The sequence below is a fragment of the Toxorhynchites rutilus genome, chromosome 1, assembly GCF_029784135.1.
Source record: "Toxorhynchites rutilus septentrionalis strain SRP chromosome 1, ASM2978413v1, whole genome shotgun sequence".
NCBI lineage: Eukaryota > Metazoa > Arthropoda > Insecta > Diptera > Culicidae > Toxorhynchites > Toxorhynchites rutilus.
In genome coordinates, this window is record NC_073744.1 from 145,387,977 (window position 1) to 145,406,405 (window position 18,429).

The window sequence follows — 18,429 nt, forward strand, 5'->3', positions numbered from 1 at the left end:
GTTATAAGAAATCCACGCAACCGGAAAGCGATAACCAAATTATACCTTCTCATCCCATCGTATTTTCTTTCACATTCAAAACGACAGAATAATACTTCGGAAGAATCGATTTTATTTGTTCAACATCTAAAATATTCGAATAAAACTTTCACTACCCCGTCACCCCGTCCACTATGCTTCCACCTTTTCTACACAACTATTTTGCATCTACCACAAACCGAAATGTACTTTCTTGTCAACGCTTTACGACGTACCATTCCGATGTTTGTTTCCGGCATCGCCTTGAAAATACAAAATTACCAAAATAACGACTGACGATAATAACAATGTTTTTTGCCTTTTGCCTTGTCTCTCTGTTTTTGGATATTTAATTGGATCTATTAAATGACGTAAACACTTATCAGTAAGAATTTAAAGTACACATCGAAATTATCATGAGAATTTTCCGAATCTGAAAAGGAATACGTGTAGACATAGTTTACGTTTGGAACACTTAATATAATGAAAAAAGGGTCTGATCGTGATGGAACAAATTGTTTCAGTACAAAGTAACGGAGATATTCTACGGCACAGACTCTCGAAAGACAAAATGTTACCTCTCACATTCTGCTTTTTTGTTTTTTTTTTTTTGTTTCTTTGTATATAGATGATACATTTGTAGGCTGCCTAGTAGGTTTTCCTCAATATTGACTTACAATCACTTTAGTCTGTTGCGGTCATCCGTGACTAGAATTGAAAATTTAATGCACTATCTACAGTTCACTCCCGATATAATGATGAATAGATAAATACACTGTCATCCACCAAGGGGCGTATGTTGTTGTCGGTTTATTCATGTCATGTTCTGACTCATCACAGTAATTATGTTTTCTGCCAGTCAACACATAATCCCAGTTCATCCACGACGGAAATCGTCCTTGACTTGGTTCCTCCTCGGGGTTCATCATTGTCACATGAAGGATGGGGATGTTTTTCTCGATCGTGACGATTTGGATCGTGATGGACTCTTCAAGCTACGCCGCGAACGATCAGAACGGGGCTGGTCCCGGTCACACCACGGTTCAGGTACCCGGCCCCGCCAGTTGATCAGTTCCTCGACTTCGTGCTGAAATTGAATGGATTTTAGTCGACCTCAATTTGCTTTAGAGCAGCCAACTTACCTTAAGGTACCCGGGAAGCTCATTGAAGATCTCAAGCTTGGTCAATTCCATGTGCTGCGACACGTATGACAAACATCTCGCCTTCAGTATAGCTGCGTTGAACCGATCCGATATGCCCAACAGACAGATCACCGATTCACTGTCGATTGAAGCGATCAATGTATTCTCGCAGATGTCTTTGAGGTTGTCTACCGAATATCGGTCGGCGAGTAGCATCAACTCGCAGATTTGGTCCACTCCTACCGATTTATCCACTGGTGCACCATACAGATAGAGCAGCAATCTTCGAAATATCACAGGGGAAGTATCATGAACCACAATTTTTCTGTGAAGCGAAAGTATAACAAGAATTATTTATAGGTCAAATACCGCATTTTAATTGTATACACTCACCGATTTATATCTTCTTGCATTCCTGAAAGCAGTGCTTTCTTGAACCACTCACACCGCGCTGCCACGATGACGCGGTGAGCCTTGAAGGTGTGCGATTCACTCCTTGGCGAAGTCCCACAGACGGTCCCTACACTACCATTCAGCAGCAACGCGTCATCCAGGCTGAAATCGAATGCTGGAACGATATTTTCATTTTGGCAGTCGATTGGCGAGACGACAACCTCGAATTCCATGTCTGCCAACTGCCCCGAGTGCAACAGTTTTAAGGCATTCTTTGAAAGACTGCTGCTCAAGGCCGCTGGCGGCTCACACATGCTCTGCACCAGATTTAGCTGGAAGTAGAAAAGAGCGTTAGGAATGTTTCTAGCGATATCAATTCATAATGTCACCTTCGTACTACTGTAGTCAAGATATCTGTTGGGACAAGGTCGAGGATCCCCAAATTCACTGGAATCTACGTTGGAGTCTTCCAGTAAACCCAATTCTCGCATAGCACGAGTGAATTGCTCTTTTTGCACCAGATTGGAAATCTGAAACACAAAACTTCACGATCAGGACTGTCCAACAGAAAGAGCAAGCTACTCACATATAACATCGCGTCATTTAAGGCAGATTTATGCTCCAACAGTTTCGTGATTATTCCATTCTGTGAGAAGTATTCGCTGATTATCAAGAATGTCAATTACAAAACGAAACCTACCACTTGACTGGTCAAGAATTTGAAACAGAACTTAAATTCCTTCCAACCAATCTTCTCATCAATTGTTTCGCACAGTTCTTCTAGACGAGCTATAATGATCGGCACTTCTATGGTAAGCTGCTCCAAGTTCCTCCGTATGGTTTGATGCTGATGGAGGTGGTTCATCTCGTTGAAGGTTGCTCTGCAAACAGTATAACTCTATTCAGCTGATTCTGTATTCGAATTTCCAACGCACGCAAACTAACCTTTTATGAAGTATAACCTCCAGCGCACTGGACACTCTCCCATGAATGTCCCGCATCTTCTTCACCTCGTACATGTACAGGAAGAACTTGAGGTCATTGTCGGAGTTCTGGTTGAAGCGTGATTCGCCCGTCGTGGAGGAACCTGTCGCTCCATGACATAGGTTGTTACAAAATTCACCGGAATCACGAGAACGTGTTCGTACCGGTGGTCGTCCACCACGAGTCGCACTTGGAGTGACAATAGCCCCGCTACGTACGTCCGGTGTTGTTTTGAGGTCCTGTGGAGAAGGATGATGAACACATTAAGCACAATGGTATTTCGACTCAATAGAATAAACTCGTTTTCACCTTGCACACTTTCTCCAGCGAGTTCTTTATCTCCGAGATAGCAGCGATGAGCACCTCCAGTGTGTAGGTAATCTCCGGTACCAGATAGGACACGAGATCGTTCTTCTCGTCAGCGGACAAGCTGCGCAGCACGATGTTCACGTTCTGAAGCAACTGGTGAACCTGCGATAGAAACACCGGCATCCTGGAGCGCACATACTTAATGATCTCGTGCCGCTGGTGACGCGTGAAGGTTGCGGCATCCTTCGTGAAGATATTGCAGAACTGTAACAGCTTCACAATCGCTGTAAATATTGTAGAATTTTAAACTACGATGGTAAACAATCAATGAAGATGCGAATTACCGGTCAAGGTTTCCTTGAAGCCTTCTTTGAACACCTGGCAGAGCACACACGGACTGTGCGAAATGGTATTCGGGTTCACCATCTGAATCATGTGATTCAAGCTGTCGTGGAGGTCGGTAACGATGTCGATGACAACTGCAAACACAAACAAAATCCATTAATAACTCTTCAAAGTTTGTTCGTTCACTATATCTATCTCATACACTTCTTCAGCTTGATGTTCCGCAGATAGTTTTTGCAGGGTTCCGCCATCCGACTCAAAGGGGTGGTACTCTCGCACATCACAATCAAGCTGGAGCACGTTTCCTCGTCCAGATCCTCCGGAAGACATTCGCAATACAACCAGTGCAGGATTGTGGACAGCATTTTCGACGGGATGTTATTCAGTACCGAGAGAGGGGTAAGCGGAGACGACGGTGGTGTGTCTAGCGAGCAGGGAAAGGGAGAGGGACTTCTTGCGCGAAACGGCGACGAAGGTGGCTTGAACTTGGACCGTTGGGATGGGTCTGGGTAGGGATTAACTACATTCGCAGTTGGGAAAAAGAATATGTTCCGATCAGAATTCAGGTTAGAGTCAGAGGAAGACGTGTGTTGCTTTTTCGGAACGTCCAGGAAAATTGAATCTTCCGCTGTGAGACAGTTGAAGGAATTGGAGATGTTGTTCACTATTTTCGGGGACAGATTGTACACCTCCAAAGAGGGTGGAAGCAGGAAATTGTTGGTTGTGGTGGGACTCGCCCGTTGACTGATATGTTGCACTGACTGTTTTGGTGATTTAGCACTGGGGACCGATGACACCTTCATCAGCGGAGGATGGGACTTCTCCACACTTGTCACAGTCTCGATTCTGGTCGTTAGGTGTTGATATGTGGAAGCAGCTGCCATGCTGCTACAGTCGAACCCGTTAAGGCGTAAAATCGGCGAATGGACATTGTACTGTAAAACAAAACCTCACATCAGAAAAGAGCATCCTTTGTGGTTGAATTAAAAATAAATACTCACAATAACGTTATCACAACTTTTGAGGGTCACATCACAGAAATTTCCATCGTCCAGCACCGACAGCAGTGTGAATGGAATCTCCTGACCAACCGACTGATCTTCCTTCACCCGCTTACACACCAGCTGACACCAGCCGTTGCACCTCAGCGACATCCGATCGCCCGGGTTGTAGGAGTTCGTTTTGAACTCGATGCTGTGGCCAGTGTATGCACCGAAAATCAACCCCGGCCCGTTAGAACTCAGCTCGAGGACCTCGAAGGTTTCGCAGCTGAACAGTACCGCCGCTGAATCGTTGATTGGACAAAAGCTAGACTCGAAGCTGGCCATCTTCTGATCGTCCCGGCCCTGGCTAGTGTTTATCAGGTCGTTGTACCAGATAATGTCTCCCATTTCGTCCAGACGGAATTTTACCCTGTTGAGAATATCACAAGTTATGGATTATTAATAAATTCATCTTTTCAATACGACAAAATGCTATCGAAACAAAATTGTTCGTCAACAATAAAACGTAAAACGTTGTTTGGATCTAGAAATCCAGGACAAACGTCATTAGGAAAGACATAGTGTTCCACCAGGACAATGCAATTATACAGGACCCTGTAAAGTTCACCTGATGGCAAGAATTTCGACTCTATGGACAGCACAAAAAAACACATTAACCATGTTTTGGGAGGATGTAATTATCAAGTTGCGTAAAATTTGCTTAATAGTTAAATACATGGTGGTTCAAAAGGTATACGTGTACTTCTTCATCATTTCTGTTAACCAGTTTGCGATGCCAGTTGGCCATCAGCCCCTGGGTTCTTCTACCTTTGAAGTATTATTCCATTCTTGCTGTTACTTCCCCATCGAGTCATTTCTTTCTCTTTTTCGATTCAATTTCAAGCATCTATTGCTCAACCATTTCCTGATGGATTTACGAGATATTCACATCAATTCTGGGTAATAATTTGGATACTCCGTAGTAATTTATTACAATGATAATAATAACATATTTGATGAAATTGACTATCGAACAATTGAAAAATGTAAAAAAAATCTAAACGAAAATCCCGCGTTCTGATTGGTCGATTGGCACATGTAATGTGTACTTTCTCAGTAGCTCATTCAATATGGCAGTAGCTCAATACGAATATGGCACTGTGCTATAAAATGTTGCGTTTGGTTTGATTTTCTGCTGCGCTGAATCCTATGTTTTGATTGACCCGACCAATTCCGCCTTCTAAGAGGAGCAAGTGGCGAATAATTGTGTCTATGCAGCAAGTATAAAAGCTGATTTCCGCGATTTCAGTGCTCTAGTTAATTTGACAGCGCTGCAACTGTTTGTCGGCGCATCGTTCGAGGACAGATTGTGCGATTTGAGCTCTCTATTTTGCTGTGTTATTAGTTCTATTGAAATCCGCGTTAACGTATTTAGTTCCGTGGTCCGTTGGTTTGAAACATATATACTATTCATAATTTTAATCCTACAGAATGCAGGAACCATCATCCAGAGGCACAGAGGACAGTTTTCTACTTATCATATTTCACTTCAGTATTCTTTATTGCAGCTAACGGGTGTTAAATAAAAAATGAGAATTTTTTCAATCACATATAAAAAAAATTTTTTTTTTCATCGATTTCAGTATTTTTTATTAATAACATAATGTATTTTCTTCAAAAAAATGTCAGTGAATGTTTGAGTAAGGGCCGTGGTCTGCTGTTGGACGCAACTTTGTCGCGATGCTCTCACAAGAACGTTGTACGGCACTTACGTCCATTTTCCGGATACAATTCCGGATTCTTGTAGTCAGTTGCTTCGTGTCCTTGGCCCTCCAATTGTTTTTATACACTAGGGCACTGAGTGAGCCAAAGAAATCCTCTATTGGGCGGCACTGGGGCAAGTTTGTTGGTTTACGATCTTTCGGCACGAACGGTATCTTTTTCTCCTCAAGATACGCCAGCGTCTTCTTGGCCTAATGGGAAGACGCCTTGTCCGGCCAGAAGACGTACTTCCCATCCGCGTGATGCTCGTTCAGGAACGGCAGCAGGATTTTATCGCGGCACTCTTCTCGATAGATTTGTTGGTTGATTGCCAGACCGCTCGGCTTAAACCAAGGCTTTGAAATGCCCGGTCGGAAATGGCGATGTACAAAATAACCTTTTTTTCAAACTTGTGCTTGAACTTGTATTTCACTTCAGGCGGTGTGGATGACTTGTCGCTGGAGTAGTAATTATCATTTCCAGGAATATGCGTTTTGGGCAGCGGAATATAGCTTTCGTCGTCCAGAACGAAAGACGTCCCGCGGTATTTTTTGGTCATCCACTGACACTGTGATTTAACCGTCTCAATCTGCTCCTTCGTGTACTCCGGCGACCTCGTCTTCTTCCTACAGACGATTCCTTCCATCTTGAGGGTCCGATGGATCAATACGTGGGAGCAGCCATATTTCCGACCGGCGTCACGCAGGTTGGTTGCGTCCTTGTTGTCAAACATCTTCTCCAACTAGCGACTAGACGACAGCGAGGTAGCCCATGTGGCATTTCTGAAGACTGAGAGTTTGAGTTAGTTTTCTAAATTTCTCATTTTCGAGGCTACATGCCTAATAATTTAAACCATGATCATCATTATTCAAATCACAGTCTCGCACCAGCAGACTCTCTCAATGCACCTTTTCCCATAGCTCAAAAGCTGCTTTGAAGCAAACTCTTGAAATCACAAATCTATAAATATATTTGATAGTTCATCGACGTTAAGCGGTACATGCATGTCATCGGATGGCCGTGAAAGCATTATAAACGTTGTGATCACCCTGTTCAATCTAAGTTTCTATTTGTCGTGTCGAACGTCCGTGTAAAATTGTATACCTCGGAATGCATTCTCAGAATATACGGGAAGTAAGCATAGGAAGTAGCATGCACTGACGGATTGATATTAGACACTATTCTTATTTTTTTGAGGTCCGCGATACCATGTCTAACACGTATTTATTGAGTACCGCTGCTTTATCGAGATATGCACCATCCAATGACCATTCCCCCAACACACTCCCAACAATGATACTAAACGGTCCTTTTCAAGGCCACATCGTTGATATTCGTCATTCCAATTTTGTTTGACCTCACACGATCATTGTTGATATCATTCCCTTAAACTATTGTAATTTTTAATTATATGACCTAGCAGCGAGGCACAATTATTCATATCATCACCATTGCGAAACCAACAGTAGCTACGGATCGTGCACCATTATACTTAAGCGAAAAATGAGAATAAAACATACTCGGCCATAGGCTATTATATATTCGTATAACCTGCACCATTATTTCAGATTTATTAATCACTTCAATGTATTCTTGCAACGCAAAAAACAACAACAATGTGTACTTGTGATGCAAAAATACCGAAGCACTCTCCAACCAGATGGTATGGAAATGAACGCTTGTGTTATATCGGAGAGCTGACCTTTGGCAATGATTCGCAAAAAGCACCACATTGCAGGCTGCAGGTAGTAGTATGATGTCTGAGGTACATCTACTGTACATGATTGGGTCCATAATATTCCCTTGTTCGACTACTGGAACCGCTTTGAGCTCTGAGGAGGCATCTGAAAGATGTACTCTGGAAAAATGACCAGGAAGGATAATTCTTTACCATGTGGCACCCGATAGGAGATGGCCAGAAAAGTTGGCCTGGACCAGTTTGTGGAGAAAACCGTTGTTCCAAACATTGTAAACAGCGTAAGTCACAAATGGCATCTTTTAATACTCCCGCATTATACGGGTGGAGCTTCAATCGCAAACGTTCCCCTTTTGCCTAATGCTCATGTGTTAGTGCAAGCATTGAGCGAAGAATTTTGTAACAACCGATCCGCACCGCGCAAAGCAACATACTGATAATTTAGCACAGCGATAGCATACGATACTAGGCATAAGGCATGATTCATTTAGAATACAGAATCCCAAAACCAGTTGTATCCGGGATTGGTTAAAAGTACAGAAAATGTTCTTATATCAAAATGTAGAAAAATTATTGTTCTTTTCAGAAAAGATATTGAAAAAATGATTCCGGGACGGTTTTGGTGAATTTTCGGATACCAAAGTTTGAACTCCCTGTTGTTCAAACTTAGTGGCCATTCAGACATTTATTCGAAACCGTTCTTGGTTTCGGTACTTACAAGGATAACCGAAAATTTCAACTAAAGAAATCAATCTATATTTTCGTTCTATTGTCAATTAATATCCGGAGTGGTAACAAGCGACGTATGTTCGGCACAAAACTCGACTTGTATAACGCTGTAAACACATTCAACAAAATAGCAAACACTGACTTGTGGTAAGAATACAGTAAAACCTGTTTTTGTGCGAATTTTTTTTTTGTGCGGTTTTCTGTTCTTGTGCGTTTTTTTTTGTGCGGTATATGAAAAGAAGCATATTTGACGATGTTATCGTCCATTTAGTTTTTTTCGATGGTTTATATGCATTTCAATGCGAAAAAAGCACATTTGCGTCTCAATTATCCACTTCTGAATTTTGCATGCAAACAGTCACGCGCAACCGAAGAGACAAATTGTCCCATCACAAAGCAGGGAAACAAAAGGAAATTGAACGGTGAACGGCGTGGATTTGAGTTATTTTCTTGGGGGAAACTTTTTTTATGCGGTCCCTATCTACCGCACAAAAAAAAGTTTTTTTTCAAAATGTGTTACATTATTAAGTCACATTGCTGTAGCTTGCAACACTTAGCACACGCAACACTTTAACGCTCGCTCACACAACATCATATCCCGGTTGCGGGAGAGATTCGCTGGCGGAAGTAGCACTACCGAACGTCGTGACGAAGTAATATTGGTTATCGCCACACTGATCACCAATACATGAGCCATCGAAAACCAAGCCACGGATCGCCACACGAAGTAAGGGCGGAAGTAATTGTACCGCCCACAAGTACGGTTGAGTGCTCCGTCGCGCTCGAAGCGTGAAAAGTTTTTGGTACCCGCATGGTGGTGTGATTGAGATCACAATAGGAGCAGATTATTCAGGAGTTTTTCTTTGCACGGTCGCGGTCGTGTTTCTTTTTCCGCGGTGTTTGACTACGGAAGTGGCCGGTTGGGTTTTGTGTGCAAATTCTTGAAATCACAAATCTATAAATATATTTGATAGTTCATCGACGTTAAGCGGTACATGCATGTCATCGGATGGCCGTGAAAGCATTATAAACGTTGTGATCACCCTGTTCAATCTAAGTTTCTATTTGTCGTGTCGAACGTCCGTGTAAAATTGTATACCTCGGAATGCATTCTCAGAATATACGGGAAGTAAGCATAGGAAGTAGCATGCACTGACGGATTGATATTAGACACTATTCTTATTTTTTTGAGGTCCGCGATACCATGTCTAACACGTGTTTATTGAGTACCGCTGCTTTATCGAGATATGCACCATCCAATGACCATTCCCCCAACACACACCCAACAATGATACTAAACGGTCCTTTTCAAGGCCACATCGTTGATATTCGTCATTCCAATTTTGTTTGACCTCACACGATCATTGTTGATATCATTCCCTTAAACTATTGTAATTTTTAATTATATGACCTAGCAGCGAGGCACAATTATTCATATCATCACCATTGCGAAACCAACAGTAGCTACGGATCGTGCACCATTATACTTAAGCGAAAAATGAGAATAAAACATACTCGGCCATAGGCTATTATATCGAAGCGTGAAAAGTTTTTGGTACCCGCATGGTGGTGTGATTGAGATCACAATAGGAGCAGATTATTCAGGAGTTTTTCTTTGCACGGTCGCGGTCGTGTTTCTTTTTCCGCGGTGTTTGACTACGGAAGTGGCCGGTTGGGTTTTGTGTGGTGCGGCCTGAAGGAAAATCATAAGCGGATACGGCTGTCTGGCGAGGCCGACCGAATTTCCGCCATCGTTGCGGGTTGCTTAAAGCCTGTTGTTCTGTTGTGGTGCGGTAGTGAAGAAATTGATGAGTGGATACGGCTATTTCGCGAGGCCGACCGGATTTTCGCCATTGCTGCTGAATTGTGGCTGTCCGGTAGTGGCGCGAGCTGAGTGTTGTGAAAAAACGTGGTTATAAACATAAGACCACTTTCGTATTGGTTAGAAATGCGGTGCGTGGGAGTATGTGCGTTTATTTAGATCGCGTTAATATTTTTGTTAAAGCCGCTACCGAATGCGCGAACTCGCTGGCGTGAGCGATCGCGTCGTGAAAGTCGCGCGTTGTGTCATAATTTCATCGTATTGACAATATCACAGTGAATTTGGCTTTGGCTGTGTTTCGCCAATCCACAAGGAAGGATTCCACGTGCTCGCGGTGCACGGGCCATCACATCATTCATCACACGAGGCGGCTTCCGGTTGGCAGAAGGAATAGGCGACGCTGAAGAACAAAGGACGCTGACGCCACGTACGGCGTTTTAAGGTGAGTGAGCATGCTGAATGTGTGTGTGCGTGTGTGTTTGAATTAGTGTGTGCATGCAACAAGCTACTTATACAGCATTTGATCAGCGTTACACGCATGATGGCGGCGCTGAGCTCCGCATTTCCATGCGAATGATGAGAGAGAGCGAGACGAAACGATAACGCAAAACAAATTATATTAAATGTCTCGTAACAAATGTGTACCGAACACAGTTTTTTAAAGCTACTAGTGAATTTTGCACGATTTTTTTATGCAATTTTTTTTATGAGGTCCCTATCCTCCGCCCAAAAAAAGGTTTGCCTGTATGCATTCTGTCAAATATATACCAGGAATTTGTAATTTAAAAACTTCCCACTGAACATTCTTAATTTTTTTTTTAGTTGGTGCTACTGTCAGTGATTATAATGAGAATTTAAAGCGCGATCTGTCATTTAGTTTGTTCACAGCGTCATTCTGAACAAGGTAACGACGATTTTGCTCGACCATTTTTGATATGGATAATTCTATTGGTAAAGTTATTGTGTTAAACTTTGTGCTGCGACTAAAATTTCTTGTGCGTGGAAAATGTCGCAGAATACAGTTGGTGACTCAACTATGTCGAAAACACGGGTATGTGAATGATAGAAGGCATTCAAAAATGGCCGTGAAGAGATGACCAACTGCAGGTCAAGGACGACCATCCATCCACCTCTTGAAAACAAAGACAAAATAAAAGAAATGGTGCTCGGAAATCGTCATTTTAGTTTGAGAAAGCTAGCCCGTGAATTTCATCTTTCAGCATCTCTGACAAGACCGTTCGTCATATTTTGGTTGATGGCCTGTGCATGAGAGAAGTGAGAAAAGTCATGCTTTTGCCAAAAGAGCTCAATTTCCTTCGAAAATTTCATCGCAAGACATGATTGAACGATCAAATATGACAGATATGAGCCTTTCCTATTTCCGAACCTCAAATAACTGCTTAGTTAAACCCACTTCGACAGCATTGAAGACATAGAAACGATTTCGCTGTGTGAAATGAGGGCAATTTCTGGATACAGGAATAAATAGTGTCTCAATGACTGAATTGTTCGTTGAAAAAAAAACTAAAAGTGAGAAATCTGTGATATAACCGCAAGGTGGACCTAGGACTAACCTTGGCTTACCTATTAATAAGTAACAAGCATATAGCTCTTAGATATTTCATCTTTCGAGTAAAGAGATTATCATACCACTTCGTTTAGGCGGAAAAGAATTATTAACGCTTAAAGGAGGAATCGATCCTTCTTCGGAAATACCAAGCGCAAAAAATACTCCCACTCCAACCCCCGACAATTGGATTCATCGGCATTAACGACCATTTGATATTAGCTGCTCTTACCAAGAAACGCGGCTGAAGACGAATGAACTGAAAAAGTTGAAAGTCTCTATAATGCAAGACATCATCATCATCATCATTAGCCTGTTTTCAAAGCAATTTTAAGCTATTGAAACAAGTTTTCAAGTCAATAGTTAAGAATCATATAACTCTTAGACATTTTATCTTTCGAATAAGATGATAACCATACTATTTCCATCGTTGGGCAGGGAAAGAATTATTAACGCTCACAGAGGAATCGATTTCTCCACGAAAACACCCAGCACAAATAATACCCCTACCCGCCAATTAGAATCATTGATCGATTATGACATTCGACAACAAATGATATTAAAACTTCTGTTCTCATCAAACAGTATGGTTTCTTTGATATCGTGGAATATTCTTTACACCATATCAAACATGTCACGCTTAACTTTTCATTAGAACCTATCTGTTTTAATCGATTCTCTTCATCGACATTCTCTGCCGTTGATAATTCAGTCGTAAAAGCATTTCCTAATGTGTTCGACGATCAGGATTCTAGATTTTAGATACATTCTGTAGTAGGCCATGTTTATCAAACTATCTGAACTATCTGAGCGAGCGAACGAGGCCATCTTCCCGTCACTTTCCAATCACAACTAAATGGATTTCCGAGCGAGCGCCAGCTTATATACAGATTTGTGTGCTTTCAATAGCCTGTTTTCCAAACATTTTTTAAGCTATTGAAATAATTTTTCGAGTCAATAAGTAACAATCATATAAATCTTAGACATTTTATCTTTCAAATGAAATGTTTTTCATACCACTTCGTTCAGCCGTCAAAGAGTTATTAACGTTCAAAGCACTTCAAGTGTCACGCTCTCATTCTCGAAACTTTGAACTTACACCCCGGTACAGAGATGGAAAAAAGTCAGCCTAAAAACCTAGTAAAATCATCTGTACGCTGAATGGTTGTAACTTCATTTTGACTGTTTGATGCTGTGGCAGATTTGATTGTGAGTCCAAATGAATATGTTTGCACCCCGATAGTGAAAGGCCTGGACTGTTGGTTAGAATTATCTAGGGTTTTCTGAACAACCTAGACTCGAAAAGGATTGCACTAGCAGACCTTTAGAGGGAACATAGTATAACAATTGATTTCGTCAAAAATCGATGCCTGTGGCACAAACATCCCTCTTTTAACACTCCTATACTCGCGCATTGGTCTGTCAGACCGAGAAATCAATTCATTAATTTCTCAGAAAATATCAACAACTACGACTTTGCGATTCTCTCTAGCTTCGTTATTCGTCGTTCGTCATCGTTTGGCGTAACGCTTGTGTTGGTACAAAGGGGATGTGTGCCATTTAACACTTTCGGTCTGACACACCGACGCGAGTATAGGAGTAACTTTTTTGGACAAGTGCCTTTTTTCATATTCTAGAATATTGTTGAATGAAATGTATAAGTTGAGGGGCTTACAATGAAAGGGGTGTAAGTGATTTGATCGATTTCTCTACATCGACTCTATCTTTTGGTCATAACTTTGCTGCAAATACATTCCCAGCTGTATTTGACAATGTGGAAGATAGGTCAGAACCTCATCTATCGGATTCTATAGCAAACTTAATTTGGATCGTTTTTGCAGTCGAGTTATTAACTAAATAAAAAGTTGATGAAGAGAAATTGATCAAGTCACTTACACCCCTTGCATTCTAAGCCTCTCAATTAATGTTAGCGGCGTGGGATATTTATTGCATATAATGCATAAGATCATTACCGGACTATTCTTATTTGGTTTCAGTCTCTTTTGTAACTGGATTGAACGGATCCATATATTAACTATTCGTCGATATATTCGTCGTTAGATTCATACGTTCAAAAGCAAAATATAAATGTTTGACTTTCGTATATTTATTCGCTAAATATAATGGTCATACATATACACACTTGTGAAAGAATTTCACTTGTGGAATAATTGTAAACAGTAAACTATAAACTAATCGTTGGCTTATGGTAATTTTTGACAATTACAATATCGACAAGAAAACAAGAAAAAGAAAAGGAAGTTCCTAGAAATCCTTTTATATCATCTTTTCATGCCCCATCTAAAAAAGGCATTAATTCTCCGTTTACCAAGAATAGAAAGAATATGCAAACTTTATATTCCAGAACCTTTATCATCTCGTAATTATTTAGAAGGTCGTTATACATTCTTCTCTTTGATAAAAGACCCGAAAAATACGCAACAACTGCATGAAATGTAAAAAATATATTTGTTTCGAGCATGCAGTTATGCTATGTTCGGATTCTAAGTCCAATGAAACCACAATCGTTTAATACGTTTTGATGTTGTGTTATAACTCTTTATACTTCCATAAATTATATTCAGTTGCTTACTTACAAAATTCGAATTTCGTTATTTGTGTTGGAGTATCAAAAATTACTCTGTTTTGAAGAGGCTGAATTAGATGACTATCAAAACATAATAAAGATGAAGAAAACATATATTTTGGAGTCTTTATCATTCAATCATACCTTCTTCTGCAAATAAATGCCAATAAAGCCTGAAAAATACACAATGGCAACATTACAGAGAAGTTCAATTTTCGGTCTGTGACAACGTGCGCGAGTATACGTGTTATGATTTTACACGCGAGTACAGGAGGGTATATATTTTATGCTGCTTTTTGATTCAATGTGATGCAACTGAAAGCAATTTCAAGATAACTCAATCGGCTCAAACCGGTTGGACCATCATGGTTATTTATGAGACGTCTTGAGCTACGCAAACGAATTTCCCGTAACGCCGTGTGAAAATAGCAAGAACTCATTCAATGTTTCAATAGCACTTTTTTTAGTCAAATGTCGTTTCAAACCGAGTTCAACTCTCGAAAAAAGAGAAAGCTTGACTAAAACTATCAATAGCTTTCAAAATGTTGTTCTACATGAGTTGCGATCTCGCCATAAAACTTCAGGCCGGACATAGAACGTTACTCATAGTGAATATCTTCCCCAAAGCTAAATTCCCGGACAATCATTCCTTGTCGTTCCGCTCACTAATGTCTACAGAGTCATCCCAACATCTTTCCCCCGCTTCGGATGCTGTAAGGCTGTTTCGCCTGCATCGCTCACACCGCGCGCGCACTCACACTTTGCCACTCCCTTTGTGTGGAAATAGTCTACCTTTCGGGCTAAAAATAAATGTGCGAAAAATCTAATTATGCGAAAGAATGGCATCCTTACCCTTCCAGTCCCAGCCGATCCGTTGTGCCATCGATGTGAGACTCAACAATCTGGTTGGAAAATGAATTATGAATTAGACGAAAATTTATTGAATGGGGGCCAGACTGCGTAGTGCTCGTCGATAATTACCTCCCAATTCCCGACGAACGAGTTGGCAATGTCGGAGGACATGGCGAACTAAAATTCGAAAACTTTCACGACTAAACTGTTCAGATTTTGATTTTCTTCTCAGTCATACATCTTTTCTCTAATCAGCTTCACCCATTTTTGAGTAGCTTTCTACATAAACTTCGACACCCGTTCAATACAGAGTACAGTGCAGTTTTCGCTTCACTTTTTTCGATAGATTTTTCGCGAACAGATTATCACCACAATGTTACAGAGATTGACCATTTTCGATTCCTCAGCTTCCGTGAACGAATAATTTTTATGCGTTTAGAGATTAAAGTTCACGATTGAAGCAAAACGCGGAGAAATTTTTCACTTTCTTACACTATCCATACCGCGATATGAAAAACTCTGCCACCTGAAGCGAATCCTGCAAGTGTCATATTAAGTCCTGGCAGTCGCGGTTCATGTCCACATGTATTGGTTGCCTTTCCACTGACACAAAGCGAGAATCTGTCAGAATAGGGTGGAAAACAGGGCGAATTTTGCCGTGATCCACAAGTGCTGGAAAAGCTGCACCAACACACCGACAGGTTGGAAAACACGTGTAGCATCTGGATAGTGCCACGATGTGGGGTGGTTCTGGTTGGTGTTATTCTGAGGATTCGCGCGAGAATTAATGGAATCTTCAAAATATAGGCAGAAGAGAGATGATTTGATAATAATGTTGTTGACAGCAACGTTTAATCCCGTTTATTATCGCACAATATGACCTGATTGTTTCCTACTTGAGTTCACTTTCCGCTCAACAGACACCCATCTAAATAGCGATCTCAGTCTGCTCCCACATTCCAGTATCACTATTATACACTCTAATTCGCTTCCTTTGTCCACTCGATGGCGAAGTAGACCTCCGTGTCGTTGCGGCCTCCCGATTGGTGTTGCCAGAATTCGGCTGGTTTGAAGTTGAAATGAGTGTTTGCTCCCAGGTCCCAGTATCTGAGTTGTACACTGGAATTGGTCTAGCATTTTTCCTATGTCCTCCTCCTGATCTAGGCGTTGTTACACCGTCACCATCCGAACGACCTGGCGAGAAAATTAATGCATCTTCCCAATTTCCCGTAGCCGCATTATACAGTCTAGTTGGTTTTTGATTCTTCGTTGGTGCATCCACTCCGGAGTTTGGTTGGCCAGTAGTTGCATTTAGCGTCAAAAGAATCCACTTCCTTCGAGCTGCATCGTAGACTAAAACATCCTTTTCCAACTGCGAAGTTGGACCTCGGAGCGCTGGGTTCACTTGTGTCTCGGGATTCAAAAATGCATTATCATAGAAACTATTGACGACAGCCTCGGCGGCTTGGTCCTCGGGAAAGTGCACTCTCCAATCATCTGTCGTTGCTCGTCGTTCTAAATGAAAAAAAAGGTCAATATATTAAACGCAAGCTTGATTCTTGCGCTTCGCGAGTACTAACGTGCTTTTGCGAAATAGAACACTCCGCAGAGTACAAACAACACAAACCATCCAGACAGGTTTAACCAGATCTTACTCATCTTGTCCGAGCGAAATCCACAGCGTGACTAGCTGATTCTGCTGATGAGATGAGAACAACCGGGTGAAGGTTATCTGACTCAAAACTCTCTTTCGACCGCAACCATAACGAAGAGAGAGAGATCGTCCGCAAGGAGAACATAATATCAATTGAAATCCTCAATGAATTTCGAATAAGAATAAAAAATTAATTGATTCAGTCCAAAACAACTTTTTCAATCAAATATTTTGATGAGTCATCCATTAATGTTTAGTTGCTTACAAATATAGTAATAAAACGAGCAACAACATCATTTCTTTGTCTGGTGAGATAATGGACGATAGTTTTGACGGCACGCGTTGGTTGTTTTACGTCAGGAAATCCCCGATAAGCTAGTAAGTTGTAAGGTTGGAATTTCGTTTCTGTTTTCTGTTAGATTTGGGGTTAACCAACTATTTCGAATATGATGATTCCAACTGCTCGGTCAGATGGGTATATCGTATTCGACAGTAGTATTGAGAAAAGCAACGCCATGTGCACTTACAGTCAATAGAAATTAGATATGCTGTTTCGAAGACATGGCCGCATTGTTAACGTAGGTCTACTCAATTACTGCCGACGAGAACAAGAAATCGAGTAAGTGAAAGTTTGCAATTTGCGAACTATTCGCATTGCAACAAAAACCCAATTTGAGCACATTGTCGAATGAACTATAAGCATTAACATAGACTGTTGATTGCATGCTCTCTAGAGAGATACTGAAACGCTGAACTTGTTTAGTATCCTGGTAGTTTTTCAGTATATCTGTATCAAAATGACATCTGGTCATAAAAAGGACCGATAGTATGCGTGATTTTATGAAATCAGCTGAAGATTATTGATTATTGATTCATTTTTGTCCTCGCGAGAACAATACACAAGCATGCCATATGTCGAAATTTGTGTCCTTACGTAGCTCTGTCCTTACGCATCTCTTGTTCTAGACACACACACTGCTGCCACAGGGGATTCTTTATTTGAACCACAACCACCATTAAAAATGAAATCCGACGCGAAGTACAGTGACTGGCCTCCAATTGGACATACCGACGCATCACTCAGTGTCGCATTAGAGGCGATTGTGACCTGTATTTGGAAATATCAACAAACACAGCTCAATTTGATAAACAATCACCACAATAGATCAAACTAATGATCGTAATGGTTCATTGCTCCCACAGACGAAGAAGAAGAATGTGAGAAAAATAGTAAAAAACAAGGAAAAACATGAAAATCTAACAATTAGAAAAGTATGCGAAATACATAATCTGAATGATTATGATTGATTGAAGAAGGGTAAAGCAAGGTAAAGCAAGCTGAATTCTGTTTCATTTTTTTCAAACTTGTTTTTCAGAATTGCAATGCGGCTCGACTTCTCCGATTCACAACATTCCTTCCAAAGCAATTCCGCGTAGAGAAAAACCTATTTTTTTACAAAAGCAATTTATGTAATTCTCTTTCGCGATTTACACAATACTTGCTTTGTGTCTATTTTGATAATGCATTCTATAGCAAAACAATATAGGAGGTTGTGTCCAAGACACGACCGCATTGTTGATACTACG

The 18,429-nt window shown here is 41.0% G+C and overlaps 1 protein-coding gene across 1 annotated transcript; it reads right to left on the minus strand.

Moving 5' to 3' along the window:
• Positions 1 to 100: 100 nt before the first annotated feature.
• Positions 101 to 16,907, minus strand: LOC129762851 (uncharacterized). Its single transcript, XM_055761415.1, has 14 exons — positions 16,769 to 16,907; positions 15,318 to 16,703; positions 15,189 to 15,238; positions 4,193 to 4,604; positions 3,394 to 4,126; positions 3,191 to 3,325; positions 2,847 to 3,130; positions 2,499 to 2,776; positions 2,254 to 2,434; positions 2,140 to 2,199; positions 1,943 to 2,083; positions 1,554 to 1,885; positions 1,161 to 1,485; positions 101 to 1,105 (listed from the first exon to the last, which is right to left on the minus strand). The coding sequence occupies exons 2-14, from the start codon at positions 15,357 to 15,359 to the stop codon at positions 950 to 952; spliced, it is 3,129 nt and encodes a 1,042-aa protein (XP_055617390.1). The 5' UTR covers positions 15,360 to 16,703; positions 16,769 to 16,907; the 3' UTR covers positions 101 to 949.
• Between the last annotated feature and the right edge of the window lie 1,522 nt (positions 16,908 to 18,429).